This window comes from Macrobrachium nipponense, chromosome 20 (assembly GCF_015104395.2).
Source record: "Macrobrachium nipponense isolate FS-2020 chromosome 20, ASM1510439v2, whole genome shotgun sequence".
In the NCBI taxonomy this organism is placed as follows: domain Eukaryota; kingdom Metazoa; phylum Arthropoda; class Malacostraca; order Decapoda; family Palaemonidae; genus Macrobrachium; species Macrobrachium nipponense.
Window position 1 is genome coordinate 37,954,662 of NC_061089.1, and position 16,174 is coordinate 37,970,835.

The 16,174-nt window shown below is 32.6% G+C and overlaps 1 protein-coding gene across 1 annotated transcript in view; it reads right to left on the minus strand.

The window, feature by feature from the left end:
- Positions 1-12,145: 12,145 nt before the first annotated feature.
- Positions 12,146-16,174, minus strand: part of LOC135224963 (uncharacterized) — an 85,740-nt gene continuing 81,711 nt past the window's right edge. Inside the window, exon 6 of the mRNA XM_064264273.1 lies at positions 12,146-12,358. Coding sequence (XP_064120343.1) covers positions 12,161-12,358 — 198 coding nt within the window. The 3' untranslated portion in view covers positions 12,146-12,160. The remainder of the gene's footprint in view (positions 12,359-16,174) is intronic.

A 16,174-nucleotide genomic window follows, 5' to 3' on the forward strand; every position in this document is an offset into this window, starting at 1 on the left:
GATGAGCGTGGGATCTGCGAACGCATTTTTTCGGCCAAAACTTAACGCCTGCTTTGTTACATCGGATGAGCGTGGGATCTGCGAATGCATTTTTTCGGCCAAAACTTAACGAGGGTCACGTGACTTCCTCCTACGCATCCCTTGACCCTTTTTAAACCATAACTCTTTCAATATCTCGCTGGCGGTAAGATTGAACGCATCTGTCCGTGATACGCTCTCAAATTTGCTTAGTGATTTGCGCACGTGTGTTTGTTTCCGTGATAGTGCTTATACATTACTATTACCCAAATACTAAAGACAATGGCTCCCAAGATGACGAAGGCAAGCAGCAAGAAGGAAAGCATAAGAAAGAAGGAGATGATTACAGTCGAAATGAAGAAGGAAATTATCCAAATGCATGATAAAGGCGAGTGCGTGAAAGACATTGCAGCATTCTTCAAGCGGTCGCAATCAACGATCTGCACTATTTTGAAGAAAAATGAAGAAATTAAAGCCAGTAAAGCATCAAAAGGTGTCACAGTATTGACGAAACAACGGCCTTATATTCTCGACGATGTAGAAAATTTGCTCATAGAAAAATATTTTTTCAAAATTGTGAAAGACAACATAGTGTTGCGTAAGCGTAAAATTAGTGATCGTAGTGAACGGTGCTCTCTAGAGAAAGAACCAGAAAGTCTTCCAGAAGTGTTCACGGAGGGAGATTTCCCCCCCAAGCCCTAACCCTCTCCTCCTCACCCTTCCCCTCCTCCCGTCTCCGTCAAGCCAGCAGCCACACTCGCCAAAAGGTAAAGTTCAGGTTTTTACTTGGTGTAATGCATATTAAATCTAGTGTTTATATTTAATTTCATTCTTCAATTTTATAATTTTATGTAATTCCTACACGAATTTTCAACCTTAGTGAACAAAAATAAATGGAAAAATATGAATGAAATGGTTATTCATGGTCGGATGGAACGCATTAATTTGCTTTTTATAACATTCTTATGGGAAAATCCATTTGGGTTACGAATTTTTTAGGTTACGAAGCAGGTTCTGGAAACAGATTAAATTCGTAACCCAAGGTATTACTGTATATATATATATATATATTATATATATATATATCATATTATATATATATATATATATATATATATATATATATATGTTTATATGTTATATGTATAAAATATTATATATTTTCTATATATTATCATATTATTATATTTCTATATATATATATAATATATATATATTATATATGTTTTTTTTTTATAGTATATTATATTATCATATGATATATGTATATATGTATATATATAATATATATTATAATATATTATATATATAAATATTTTATATAAAAAATATATATATATAGATATATATATATATAATATATATATATATATATAATATATATATATATTATAATTATAATATTTTATTATGTATATATTATATATAATTATATATATATATATAATATATATAATATATATAATATATATTATATATTAATATAAAATAATATATATATGTATTCTATGTTATATATTATATAATATATGATATATATATATATATATATATATAATATATATATATATATAATTTATATTATGTTATATATTAATATATCTAATATATATATAATATTATATATAATATTATATATATTATTATATTTATATATATATATATATATATATATACATATATTTATTTTATTATATATATATATAATATAATTTTTGATAATCTATATATATATATATATATATATATTATAATTTATAATAGATATAATCTATATATTTATATATTATAATTAATATATTATATAAAATATACTATCATATACACAACACCAGTAGTACCTCGAGATACGAAATTAATCGTTCCGAGGTGCCCTTCGTATCATGAGGTTTTCGTATCTTGGACCACATTTTACATGTAAAATGGCTAATCCGTTCCAAGCCCTCCAAAAACACCCCATTAAATTTCATAATAAAGCTAAATTGACCTATAAACAATGAAATACTACAACAATTTGGACCATTCAATACCTAAATTAAGACTAAAAATGCAAAACCTGTAAATAAAGTGTATATTAGTGTACAAAAAATATTATTACTGTAACATAAAATGTGAAAGCTTACCTTTCGAGTGAGGCTACGTACATACGTAACTATCCAAGGAAGATTGCTTCTGCCTACGTAACTTTTTTCACATTGTTCTTGTGTGAGCCTTTTCGGGGGGTGTCTTCTACAAATGATTGCACTTTATGAAAAGCGGCTTTAATTTCTGCCTTTTTTTTTTTTTTTTTTTTTGTATGTATGCACGTACGTACACTTTAAAAAATATACGTACGTACTACAACGTAACTACGTAGTTTCACAATGTTCCTGTGTGAGCCTTTTCAGGGGGTGTCTTCTACAAATGATTGCACTTTATGAAAAGCTGCTTTAATTTCTGACGTATTTTTCTTTTTTTTTTTTATTTTTAACTTTTTTTTTTACTTTTTTACTTTACGTAGGTTTTTTTTTTTTTTTTTTTAAAACAGAATTTCAACTTTCGTTTTTTGCACCTCATGACTCTGTTGGCCCTGGTGTTTTTATGGGGGTTCCAAAACATTCGCTGATTCTAACTATTCGCGGGGTGTGTGTGTGTGTGTGTGTGTGTGTGTGTGTGTGTGTCTGGTCCGCATCCCCCGCCGAATACGGGGGGACCACTGTAAACCAGAATTTTCTAATATAAAGAATCATGCCTCTGTATGTAAAATTGAAATAAATAAAAAGCATTTCTCTATTATTGGTGGAACAAGCCATAGTAATTACCTAACTACCCTTGATTCCTTATACATCAAACGGCTTGTTTCGTCTTGGAATTCTAACGTTTCCGCTTCTCCTCTTTATCTCACATAACTGAAGTCGTAGGTTGGTGTCAGTTTTTGGTCATTCGTTATTCTTCTCCTTTGCATGGTTTGGTGAGAACTAATTTCTTTTTACTGTATACATTTTAGGTTGTATTGATTTTAATTCTTGTAAATATTTTCTTCTCTCAACTATTATACATTATTCTTGCAGATTGAGGATGCCCATAGATAATGTGCGAAATATCTCATATGAATAAATATGGCCTTTTTTATGTGTTTCTTGGACCCTGCTTTATGCTGTATATACATATATATATATATATATATATATATATATATATATATTATATATATATATATATATATATATATATATATATATACAGTGGTACCTCGAGATACGAAATTAATCCGTTCCGAGGCGGCCTTCGTATTATGAGTTTTTCGTATCTTGGAACACATTTTACATGTAAAATGGCTAATCCGTTCCAGGTCCTCCAAAAACACCCCAGTAAATTATATTTCCAGGCCTAAAACACATGTTCTAGGGTTACAACGCCGATCTGACAGAAGAAATATGACTCCAAAAAGGCAAAATACTGTACATACTTGAGTAATATTCAACTGCATGTAATGTTCAACCCCATTTTTACTGCATATATTAGGACTTTAGCATATGTCCCTTAGCAATACGCCTAGCCTATGTTAGCGGTTGCTACTGTAGCCTAGTCTATGATTCTGACATCTAAACCTAAGAGCTAAAAGCTTAGAATATCCAAAAAAAATGTATAAATATCAGTATGTACTCATTTCAAATAATTATTAATTAATCATTAACCCCTTCTTTACCGGGTGGGTGAGCAGAATGTAAACATTGCGTTTGCTGCCGAACTGAATCTCTCGGTAGTGACTCGAGTTTGGAGGGGTGCCGATCGTAAAAATATTTGCCAAAAATACACTAATCAAGACAGGCTAATTAAATTATCAGGTATTATTACCACTATAATAACGCATATTCTCTGTTAGTTTTATCATCCTACAGGTAAAATAAATGATTTTATGAAAAAAAATGAGAAACTCAGTGTCCCTTGTACAAGGGACACTGGTGGTCAGTGAGAAAACTACAGTCTTGAATAGAAATTCGGTCTTACAGAATGTTGGTATATCGCACCTGGAACATGCACATAAAGTATTATCAAAATAGAACAGTAAATAAGCACATAATAACAAAAAAAAGAGCAAAAACTAAAGCGAAAGCCCCGCCAATAAATATGGAAATCGCAAATTTTATAGTATATCTTTCAAAAATTGGTCGATGTAATTTTCTACGTTTTCTAAGATTAGTTTCATCACAGAAAACAACTTTAGGGGCATCAGGGGTATCTAAACTAATTTTTCAAGTTTCTTGTCCTCAGAAAAAATCGCTTTTTCGCTTTTTCTCTGGTTTGGTTTTTTATATATAAAGTTACTATAAGGCTTTATTTTTACCTTCATTTATCTAGTGTTCATATCTTTTATTTGTAAAATGTAATAAGTGAATAAATAAATAAATACAGTAAATGATGATACAACTGTTTTTATACTTGGGTAGAAGTTATTACATGTTTACGCTTGTCTGGTTTTGTGATTTTTTGTTGAGACGCAGTTCATCTGTCACCTACACACTACTATAAGCAGTAATAATATTTTTTGGGGTTCATCATACGTCTGGCATCGTGTCATACTGTTTATTTTGCTCCAAACTCTTCAAACCGAAATTACAGAATGATTGGAAGTCCCTATCTGAAAAGAGGAGTTTTGGTGGTACTATGCGTACCACCTTTATGCACCCGGTGCGGTGTAGTAGACTTGAATGGTGGTACCCACCTACCTCCAAACAAACTTTCGGTAATGAAGAGGTTAACTATAATACACAAACAAACAAATATCAAACCTTCCAATCGATTGTTTACATTCAGCTCTTACCCATCTTACGAGTATCGAACGAGCGCCATCAATCATTTTTCCTAACACACAGTAAGCTAGTAAGCTATAAATTGTCATTAGTATCTCTCTTCAACTAATGAAACTACCAAACAGTATAATAACCATTCATTTCTATTCTTTATTCTATCTTTACCTAATGGAGATACTGAGTTACTGACAGCTATTATGAAGCATACGTATACGTAACGTAATAATAAAACAGAAGAAGAATTCTAAAAAATACGTATTTGTTGGCAGTCTGATTTATTTTATATTTTATGATATCTAATTCACAATCTTTTTATTAAATGTATTGGATGTACTCATTTCAAATAATTATTAAGTAACCATTAACTATAATAAACAAACAAAAAAAAAGCTTCCAAACGTGTGTTTACATCCAGCACTTAAGAGTATCGAACGATCGACAAGCAATCACTTTACACAGTAAGCCATAAATTTTCATTATCTGTCTTCAACTACTGAAACTACCAAACAGTATAATAACCATTCATTTCTATTCTTTATTCTATCTTTACCTAATGTTTTTTTTTTTTATTAAATGTATTGCATGAATAAGTTTTTCAATTTACAGCATCCTTTTACCAATAGAATACTTAAAGCACAAGGGGTAGATGCTGACCAATAGGAGAGCAGGACCTTATGGGGTGACTAGCATCAGGAACCAATGGGAGAGCGGGAGGATGGTGGCGAGTTTACTCAGTTGGCGGCGCGGGAGTTTTAAAATTGTTCTCGGTGGTCCGGGCGAATCTCAGGACTTTATAGCAACAACCTTTCGTATCTTGAAAACTTTTTGTATGTAGAGCAGTAAAATTTTTCGCATTGGCTTTCGTATCTCGAGTTTTTCGTAAGTAGAGCCTTTCGTATCTCGAGGTACTACTGTATATATATATATATATATATATATATATATATATATACACATACACTGTGCTCCCCCACTTTTACAAGTAATATGTTCTACAGCTTGCCACAGAAATGCAAAAATCCCTCTAAAAATGCTTATAACTGTCTATTTTAACATTTCATGTTAAAATACCCTTCTACAACTGATTAATACCCTTTTACACCCCCTAAAATGCTGATAGCAATGATTTACTAATTCTAAAATATCAATATTAATGTAAATAGCAAAACATCAATAAAATGTTTAGTATAAATTCAATAAATATTTAATACAAATTAAATAAAATTACAGAACGTTTGACAACTAATCAAGTTATCCCTTTACTGTAAACTTAAGCCATTTTCTCTCATTCCAGATTAGCTCTGGACTGGGCCTAATCTGTGTACTCTCTCTCTCTCTCTCTCTCTCTCTCTCTCTCTCGTCTCTCTCTCTCTCTCTTTAAATGTAATTTAAGATGTATTTGAAAGGATGTTAATGTAAATTGTTTTGGTTGATAGAGCATATTCTCTCTCTCTCTCTCTCTCTCTCTCTCTCTCTCTCTCTCTCTCTCTCTCTCTCTCTCTCTCTCTCCGGGTAATGTAAGATGTAATGTTTTTTATGATAAAGGATGTTGTACAATATTTAAAATATTTGTAATTATTTTCATTTTATTTTTCATTCTGCTTTCACTGGGAAATAAAACTAAAATAATTAGTTAATATTTCAAATATTGTATAATATGCTCTATCATCACAAATCTTTACAGCAATATCATTTCAAATATATCTTACATTGCTCTGCATGGGGCCAAACCTGGAATGAGCTTAATGGATACGTAACTTGTTTATCAGTATGCTGTAAATTATTTTCGTCATAAAAATAAATATTTAGTCATAAACACAATTCGTAAGAAAAAATACAGTAATTAGTGAATAAATTGTGTTGCTCTATGAAAAAATAATAAAATTAGTATAATTTTAGAGGTATGGTCCATAGAAAAAATCAGCAAATTATTGAATGTTCCCCATTTAAAAGTGAATAATGTGTTCCACAAAACTCCACAACAAAGCGGACCACAAAAATGTGAAATGCATAAAACTGGGGCACTGTATATATATATATACAATTGTATATAATGTTCACCTCTCCCCATCATTACTCAAACATACTCTAAACCAGTGGTGGGCAAACTTTTCAGAGCGAGGGCCAAATCAGTGGGCCATGAAAAGTCAAAGGGCTGCGCCTTTTTAAAATCAGGCGGTGCTCTTTAATATAATACAACATTGTATGCCCTCTTAACACAGCAATCGACTGTCTCCAGTCACATTAAACACACTGCGTTATCCTTAGAACTGGTGAAGAAATACTTGTGTCATTCTTCACCAAATGCATGGCATTCATCTTCAATTTGTTTTTTAGGAGGCATTGTTTGTAGGGTTGCAGAGATCATGTTATTGTGCAGATGACAATGACAAAGAATGAGAACAGCTGACAGGAAGTATTACATTTTCTTTGAAATGTGCAGCTAGACTGCTAAAGAAAATAGGATACTGTATTGACATATAACTCATGCATATAAATTTGTATTTTATAAACTGTAAATCATATATGTTCACTCACAACAATTTTTTTTCTAATATGCTGCCGGCATCCGGGAGCCACACAGAACCCCCGTGGAGGGCACCATGTGGCCATTGGGCTGCAGTTTGCCTGCCACTGCTCTAAATGTATCAAGCAAACAAGACAAAAGTAAAGCTTCTAAAAAGTATACTAAATCTAAAGCTTTGCACAGCATACAAGGCTTTTATATAAATGGGTGGTAAAAATGGTGAAGCTACTAAGGTAATTATTTACACTATGTATAATTTTTTTAATGGCTTATATATAGTATATATAAGGCAGTCCCCGGTTTATGGCAGACTTGGTTAATAGCAATCTCGTTTTATGGCACTTGTTTAGTGCAATAAAATTGACGAATTTTGGCGCCATAATGCACCAAGTCCCAGTTATTGGCGCTGATAATAGTTATGATGCCAGTACATATGTAGCAGAGGTGCCAAAATCCGGTTATTGGCACAAGTTTTGGTTAATGACGATTTTCGCTTGTCATCAAGCCCGTCGGAACAGAACCCCCTGATAACCGGTGACTGCTTGTAGTACTATATATGCATACTATATACATAAATGTGTTTGCATTAAAAAGAAAACAAGTGACAAAATGAATTCCAAGATTAAACATCATGTCTCTCATAAAAAAAATCAGGATAACTTAGTTCAGCAATTAGTAAAAATAAAATTTGCCTCCCAACATTATTTCAAAAACATCCACTGCAACAATACCATTCTTTCATGAAATATACCGACACACTCCTCCAAGATGTCACGAAAATCCTTAATAATATTTACCTGTATGACACTGCTTATGCAAAATCAATGAAGTCCCTCTATTTCAAGTCTTCTAATTCTATACATATATGTTGCACAGCATAATTATATTCACATAAATATCAGAACAGTAATTCCCTCGGGTTTAAAATGAATATTGCCAGACATATTTCAAACTACATACATGCTGTATATGGAGTCTGGAGGCAATTGAAGTTACAGTTTTATCATTTCAATACTTATATAGAAAAGACCAGCCAGCTTTGCAGCTATGCCCCACCTACTGATTAGGTCACAACCATTCCTTAAAGCTGATTGGTTGGAAAGTTTCGAAAAATTGGTTAATCTGTGGTTCTTTTTATCTTCATTTATCTTGCAATGATTGTTTTACCGAACTAAAATACAGTGTACAGATTATATCAAAACGAAACTATATTATCCCAAAATAAAATAATAATACACACCTCCCAAAAAATGGCAAAAAACAGGAAAATGTGAATGAAGTCAGAAGTGTTCTGCATTGTTGCAATGTTGTTTTTTGTAAATGAGGTTCACCTGAATACAGAGGTGACACTGGGAATGTCTGCGTTCGAATGGGTGCACTTGAATCACTGGACAATGGTCATTACTGTCTGATATTGTCAAGTGTGTTCACCATTCTAAATTTAAACACAAAGACTTTCTCAGAGCTATAGACTTTTATTTAATCTTGATTTCAAGAAATTTTACTACATTTGCATAGTCTTAAAATCGATTTCACTGGAATCGTTTACAAATTCGGAGGGATGACAAGTAGTGACTGCACTTTAAAAAACCATATGATGCCTTTGTTTAAAGCAAAAAAAAAAAAAAAAAAAAAAAAAAAAAAAAAAAAAAAAAAAAAAAAAAAAAAAAAATAGTTTCAGTATGATAGGCTGTACAACTCATATTGGATATAAATTGCTGTGAATTTTCTTGAGAACATTAACTCCTTTCGAAATAACAGAATAATAAAAAATGACGTAGACCTATAAGCTCCAGTCTTTTTGTCCGGTTTACACAGCTTATGACGTTTGGATTTAGGTCTACCTTATATTCAGCCATTTTATTGTGGTTCTTGTTGTGGTTATTCTTGTTTTTGTTGCTGCTGCTATGATGCTTGTAGTGTCTTCCAAAATTTTTCATATGATGTCCTAACATTGCAGAATAAACATAGACCTATTCATAAAATACTGACATAAAGAATTATCTGCCTACTCTTGTTAACTGAAATTTAGTCATTTGTTTCAATTAAAAGTAATCGAGATCTTTATGAATATAGTCTGTGCTAGAATATTCTCCTAATGAGAGAGAGAGAGAGAGAGAGAGAGAGAGAGAGAGAGAGAGAGAGAGAGAGAGAGAGAGAGAGAGAGAGAGAGAGAGAGAGATTCTACAAGAATGGATCCAAAACCAAGTGATTCATGGGTTACTCGCAGACTGGTTTGGATCATCTCGTGCATAACTTTTCAGCTATCATATATTTTTCTAATTTGTCAAGTATCTTATAATACCTTCCTACCGTCCTTCATTTTTATAGAAATGATACAACAGCCTTATATTTACTCGTCAGAGTAATATAATTTGTTATATGTTTCAATATATAGTTCATTAAAAGCAGTTTGATGGTTGTGTGTAAGGCTGAGACAGTCCTAAGATTTGGCTATCCATGCATGTATGTGTAAGTGCTCTTGCTTATACATGTACATTCCATTTTATGCATATACAATATACATCGTAGAGTTGAAACTACTATATTAATTAAAAGCTACTCTATATCCAACAGATACAGGTAGAAGACTATTTGCAATAAAAAATTGACTTGTAGGCTCATGCTGTCATTGTCTCAATATTATATATATGAATTTTATGTGTGGGCCTATGCCTTGACATTGCTTCAAAATATAAGAATTTGATGTGTAGGCCTATGCCATGTCATTGCCTCAAAACATAAGAGATTGACAAGTAGGCCTATGTCCTGTCATTGCCTCAAAATATAAGACTTTGACGTCTAGGCCTATGCTCTGTCATTGCCTCAAAATATAAGAATTTGACGCGTAGGCCTATGCCCTGTCATTGCCACAAAATATAAGAAATTGACAAGTATTCCTATGACTTATTGCCTCAAAATATAAGAAATTGATGTGTAGGCCTAATCTCTCAATGATGTTAACATTTGACATGCAAGATTATGATGAATAATGCCCTAACATTGGAGCTGGCAGCATATATATAAGTCTATGCTTAATTTCAATGAATGTGGTCTATGTCGGATCGCTTATGCAGGCCAACACGTAAGTATTTAGGCCGCACAGACAAAATGATCCAAGATCTTCATAATGATATTTAACTATATATCTTTTATCAGATAATCAATTGCATACTTCACAACTCCGGGAACTCAAAATCTGTGGTGTCATGGTTCATGCTCAAAACTCAACATCACCGGACGGAGTCAAATCTGTACTGGTAATCATTTGGACTGTTAACTAGTGTGACGTCATTCCCCCTTCAAGAGCTGGCCAAGCACAAGTGTGCAGTGGGAGGAGCTTAGATGCAAAGCTAGCTGGACTCTGCTATAGTATATTAAACCCTCTATCTAATACTGTGGATAGCCTAATTATGTTGTTATCAAGTTTCTACCGTATCATTCATTAACCCTCCATTACCGACATTAAATTTCCTAAAACCTTGACATTAAATTTTGCAAAGCATATCTCTTTTATCCTTTAATACCAAGAAGCCTAGAACCCTGATGTTTATTACTTCTAGCTTTATGAATTCTGCTCAAAATAACCCATACATTCAAATACAGTATCATTCACCTTCAGATCATCAATAATATAATTTATGTTATCACACAAAAATCTCTTAATATTACCTAATATACACAATGTATATTTAGATGAAATTCTGTATAACTGTCACACAAAACCATGGTATGCCCATCTTAAACATCTATAAAGAGCTTTAATGCCTTGAAAACATTGTAGAGTACAAGCACTAAAAAAATACAACCATTCTTTTCTGCTTTGAGACTAAAGGCACATTCCATCCGCATATTGATAAGAAAATGTTATCAATCAACATACTAATCCATGAAACGTTACTAAACAGCATATTAATTAATGAAATATTATCATGAAAGTGGGCCTTTTCACCACAAGAAGAAATAAGATATGAAACTTCTATAAAAAGTTATTATTTTCTAGAGCATAATTCAACAGTGTTTTCAAATTTCAATGTAAAATCAGCATTTAAACTTAAGTTCATGCTTTAATGTATAGTGCAACAATCAGTACAAGTCCATTTACAATAAAGTATTAGGAACAGCAAAAGGGTACACATAAAACATTAAAAATTAGGTAACTAACAATGAACAACAACCATAAAACATTGATACACATGTGTATTTTAAACCTTCCTTAACCTAATGCAATATTACAAATGCAAGTGGGTAATGTATGGTGATAAATTTATATTGCGCAAGAAGCTTCAGACTGAAAATTATATGCAAGTCATAATCACATTCAATCACTTAAATTTCAAATCATTATTAATTTATCTGCATCACTGCTTATACTGATCCTGGTTACAGCTCTTCAAGTCTGTTGCATATCAAATATGTACTACATTTATTCACTTATCAAAATCAGTCTGAAGCCACCTAATGCATTACGCACATGGGATATTTTGATCACTGTATAGTACTATAATGCTGAAAAGCCTTCTAAAAATGGATATATATACTACCTATCCATCAATTCTTTTTGGCATATTCAATACTATGAGTAGTATACCCTTAAGAAATTTCATACACACTACTGTTAGTACTGCAATTTAAGAAAAAAAATTCTTATGTGATGAGCAAAACAAAAAATTTTCCAGTTGTTTCTTGCAAAAATTCTTTTATCCTAAATAAAGATCTTAATCATGAGGAAATTCCATCTTCCCCGTGAAGAAAATGCATAAGCCAATATCTTGACCCAAAAAATCATAAATAAAGATCTTCCTACAAAATAATAAATATCTTAATCATGGGCATATTCCATCTTCCCTGTGAAGAAACTGCATAAGCCAATACAATCTTGACCCAAAAAATCAAAGGAAAAGCATACAGTATTGTACTTACCCTGAGGGTCTAGGCCGGGCATCCACTCAGCAGATTCCATCATATCTGAAAACTCGTCCTCTGATCTGATGAATTCGTCTATGTTGTTCCCCCGGACCTGTAAATTCCAACACTGCTTATACATGTCTATTCACCTGTCAATTAGTACTACCGTATTTGAACTTAGGTGCTACGAAATTATGAGTGCTCCACTAATCACTACTAAACTTAAAATAAAAAATTAAAATCTAAAAGACAGGTTAATTCTAATTACTCAATTCAAATTTTCCTCCTGAGTATGTAGTATACAGTTCAACCCCAAAAATTTTACATAGGTTTGTTTTGCTGGAACAGGGAGTAAATCATTTTAAATTGAACTATGGAAAATGCTGTTGTTGGCACTTGTCTTGCCTACCAAGTGATAACAGCCACTTTTACACTTCTACAAGAATCGCTAAAACAGACATCCAGGGTATAGCTAAGGCCAATGGCAGCAAAAGGAACAATTGATTACTTTTTAATGCTATTAAATCAACTACGAATATCACTGGCTGAAAAGAATGCACTCTTTTATAGCTTCATAATAATGAGCTATAGTATACACAAGTGAAGACAAAAGTGGCAAGGTAAGGATAAACTTAACAGGATTGCACATTTGAAGTAACTCAAAACATGGACAACATGAGCATTACTGAAAATTATTGTAGAAGATATTAGTCTAAAGCATAATGATTTTTGCTATACAGGTAGGTTTTCTTATGCCTGACTGCTATTTAGTTGTATACATACTAGATCCGTGCCAATCTTTTACACTACAAGTAGGAAACTCTAAACACCTGATGAAGACTATCAAAGTCTGTACCTGACTATAAACTTTCACTGAAGTCACAGCTGGTCACTATCTTAGTTATTGCCCATACCACACTATATAAGGTGCTCTCTGATGCCCAACAGCAATTACTGTACTCGCCTTCACAGATACTTTGGCGAATTTTGAACCACTGATGCCCGTGACACTTAGTACCTTGTATGCAACATTAATTATATAATTATCTATGAGATGGTATGAAGAGGCTGGTATCCTTTTATAGTAGTTTGATTTTTGGACTACACACTACTACATCCAAAAAGTCAAGACTTTTCAGCATCTACTCCTCCTGCTTATTTTTCCCTCAATGTAACAACATCTAAGAAAAGCTTGGAAACAATTTTCATTTCAGAGTCTAGTTAGTTTATGGATGGGTGACTATGTGTAAAAACATTTAATCTTGGCTATATTTAAGTTTGAGGAAAAGATATGGCAAACTTTATCTGTGAAATTTCTAGATATTATGAATTATCACCATTATCCAGTTAGTCGATAAATGTCTCACCTCCCAACCACTCTAACAATGTGATTTCACACCACAGTTGCATTGTCTTCTATCTTTTAATTCCCTTTATGTGTCTCAGTCCATTTCTACCTGTGTCCAACTTCTTAGTCTAAGCACAGGACCAGTTGTCAACCCACATTTATAAACCAATTATTTAGTCTAGCTTTTAAAGTCTAAATCTAGCCCAGTACTATTTGCTGTGCTCAAGAGCCCTTCAACTATAAAATAAGCCTTCTACTACTACATCTCTTACTCTGATAAAGAAGTTGCTTGAGGCTATGGACATTCTGAAACATATTTTATACAAGAACCGGAGGCATTTTTGACAACTGAAGAAAAAAAACACTAATAGTCATTCTATAGCACTCTAACAACATATTTGAACATATCAGTCAGCTTCTACCTTTGGAGAGTTCTCTTGAATTTTCCTTTGTTAATGTTCTTCTTTCCATAAAAATTGACTTACAATAGGATGGCAAGCAAATCGATATCATTCAGCTTTTTCCTTAAAAAGTACATGAGCTTTTTCCCAAATAAATACATTTACAACCGAACAGCTACAAATTTATACTTGTCTACAGACTCTACTACTCTTCTTTGGTCTGTGTATGTGTGTAAATGTACAGTATTTTTCTTCATTATTTAATGCAATAGTGTACATACTGTACTTTATAAAGTAGTGTATTATAGTTTTTTTATTGACACTGCACTGCTTCATTAAGCTTCAGAAGGAAGCTAAGCACTCAGCTGAGGATGTCCCCTCTCTGATACTTGGGAGGGAAACATTTTACCTTTTGAAGTGTGTGAAGTTTAGATAGGGCATCTTAACAAAACACAAGACCATAAATTCTCAAGATTCTAGTTAATTATTTTGCTAATGCTAAATTAAAAACTTAATTGTTTTCAGTTGAAATGGGTTTTAAAATATTAATCAGTGTCATGATAGAGAAATAATTATTCCAAATCACTATTTTTATGGACCTACTATTTGCACTGGAGATATGGCATGTCGGAAACACAACTGTAAAAGCAAACAATTGCTTTATTACTTAAGGGGGCCGGCCAGCTAATGCCATTTTTTAAGGACAGGACTTTGATACTCATACCACTTAATAAGGTGACATGGGACATTTCCAAACCGCACATGATTTTTGCCTCTGACCTTCGGTTTTGTGACACCAGGGCGATTTATCCCGAAAATAACAATTTTTCAAATTCTATCTCCTCCCTTGATTTAATATTAAGACCTGGGATTACTACCATATATAGACCTGATGTAGACCTCCAATCAAATGAGGAGTTTTTTTTCTAAAAATCATTTTTTTGCTAGATATGAATTTTTCATTATGGTAAAAAAATAAGCCCTATAAATCAGGAAAAAAAAATTATAAAAAAAAAAGATGAAACAAAAATTGGCAAAAAAGGGCTTGATTTGATTGGTATAATGTCTTTCTGAGATATATACCAAATTCCAATATTATAGCTTTAAAACTAAGTGAGAAAATAGATTTTGAAGGTCAATAAGTATAGTTTTGAGATACGGGGGTTCAAAGTTTTACTATGTATTTTTATAAAGACAATGTTAATAAATAATGATTATTATGAATGCATATTTCTTTTTTGTGTATTAATAAACCAAAACTATGTTATCATAATTTAATCTTAAATGATGATCCCTTTGCTCATATATCGTAGCCTGGGGCACTGCGTCAGGCAAGATGGGGCACTTCTTCCTATGCAACTCTCTCTCTCCGTCACTAACTCGGCTTATTACAGCGAATTTTCTTCTTCTGTATGTTAGCGAGATGTTTTCCTTCTATTTTCCTCTTTGGCATGATGAAATTCTTGCCGAAACAAAGATAAACAAATGTATATGCAAGAGAATGTCAGAGGTAAAACTCAAAGGTGTACTCTCTTTTTACAAAGACAATGTTAATAAATCATGACCTATAATGAATTTCATATTCCTTTTTGGGTATTAATAAACCAAAACAACGTTATTTATCATATATGAAGATCCCTTTACTCAAAAGATCGTAGCCTGGGGCACAGTGTGACGTGTGCATCAGGCAAGACGGGGGCATTACTTAGTACGGAACCCTCCCTCTCTCTCTTCACTAACTACGCTAATATCGCGTGTATTATGATATTCTGTAATCATATTAGAGCGAATTTTCTTCGTCTGTATGTTAGCGAGATGTTTTGCTTGTCTTTTCCTCATTGGCATGATGAAATTCTTGCCAAAACAAAAATAAACATACGTAAAAGCAAGTGAATGTCAGAGGTGAAACTCGAACGTGTAGGCTACTTGGGGTTTGTGCTCGCACTGAATGGTGGTTGAACTTGGTAGCTGACTGACTTCCCTTCTGCGACTCATGGAATCTCTACAGATGCCATTGCTCACAATTTCTTTGACAATAATTATCAAAATTTACGATAACAGAAGAAACATTGCATTTTCCTGTACGGATCAAAGTTTTTGGCTTATTAAGTTACGTTTACTAATTACACTGTATCTACGAAAGGAAGAGGAATTTTGACAAAATATTTCGTATACGTAT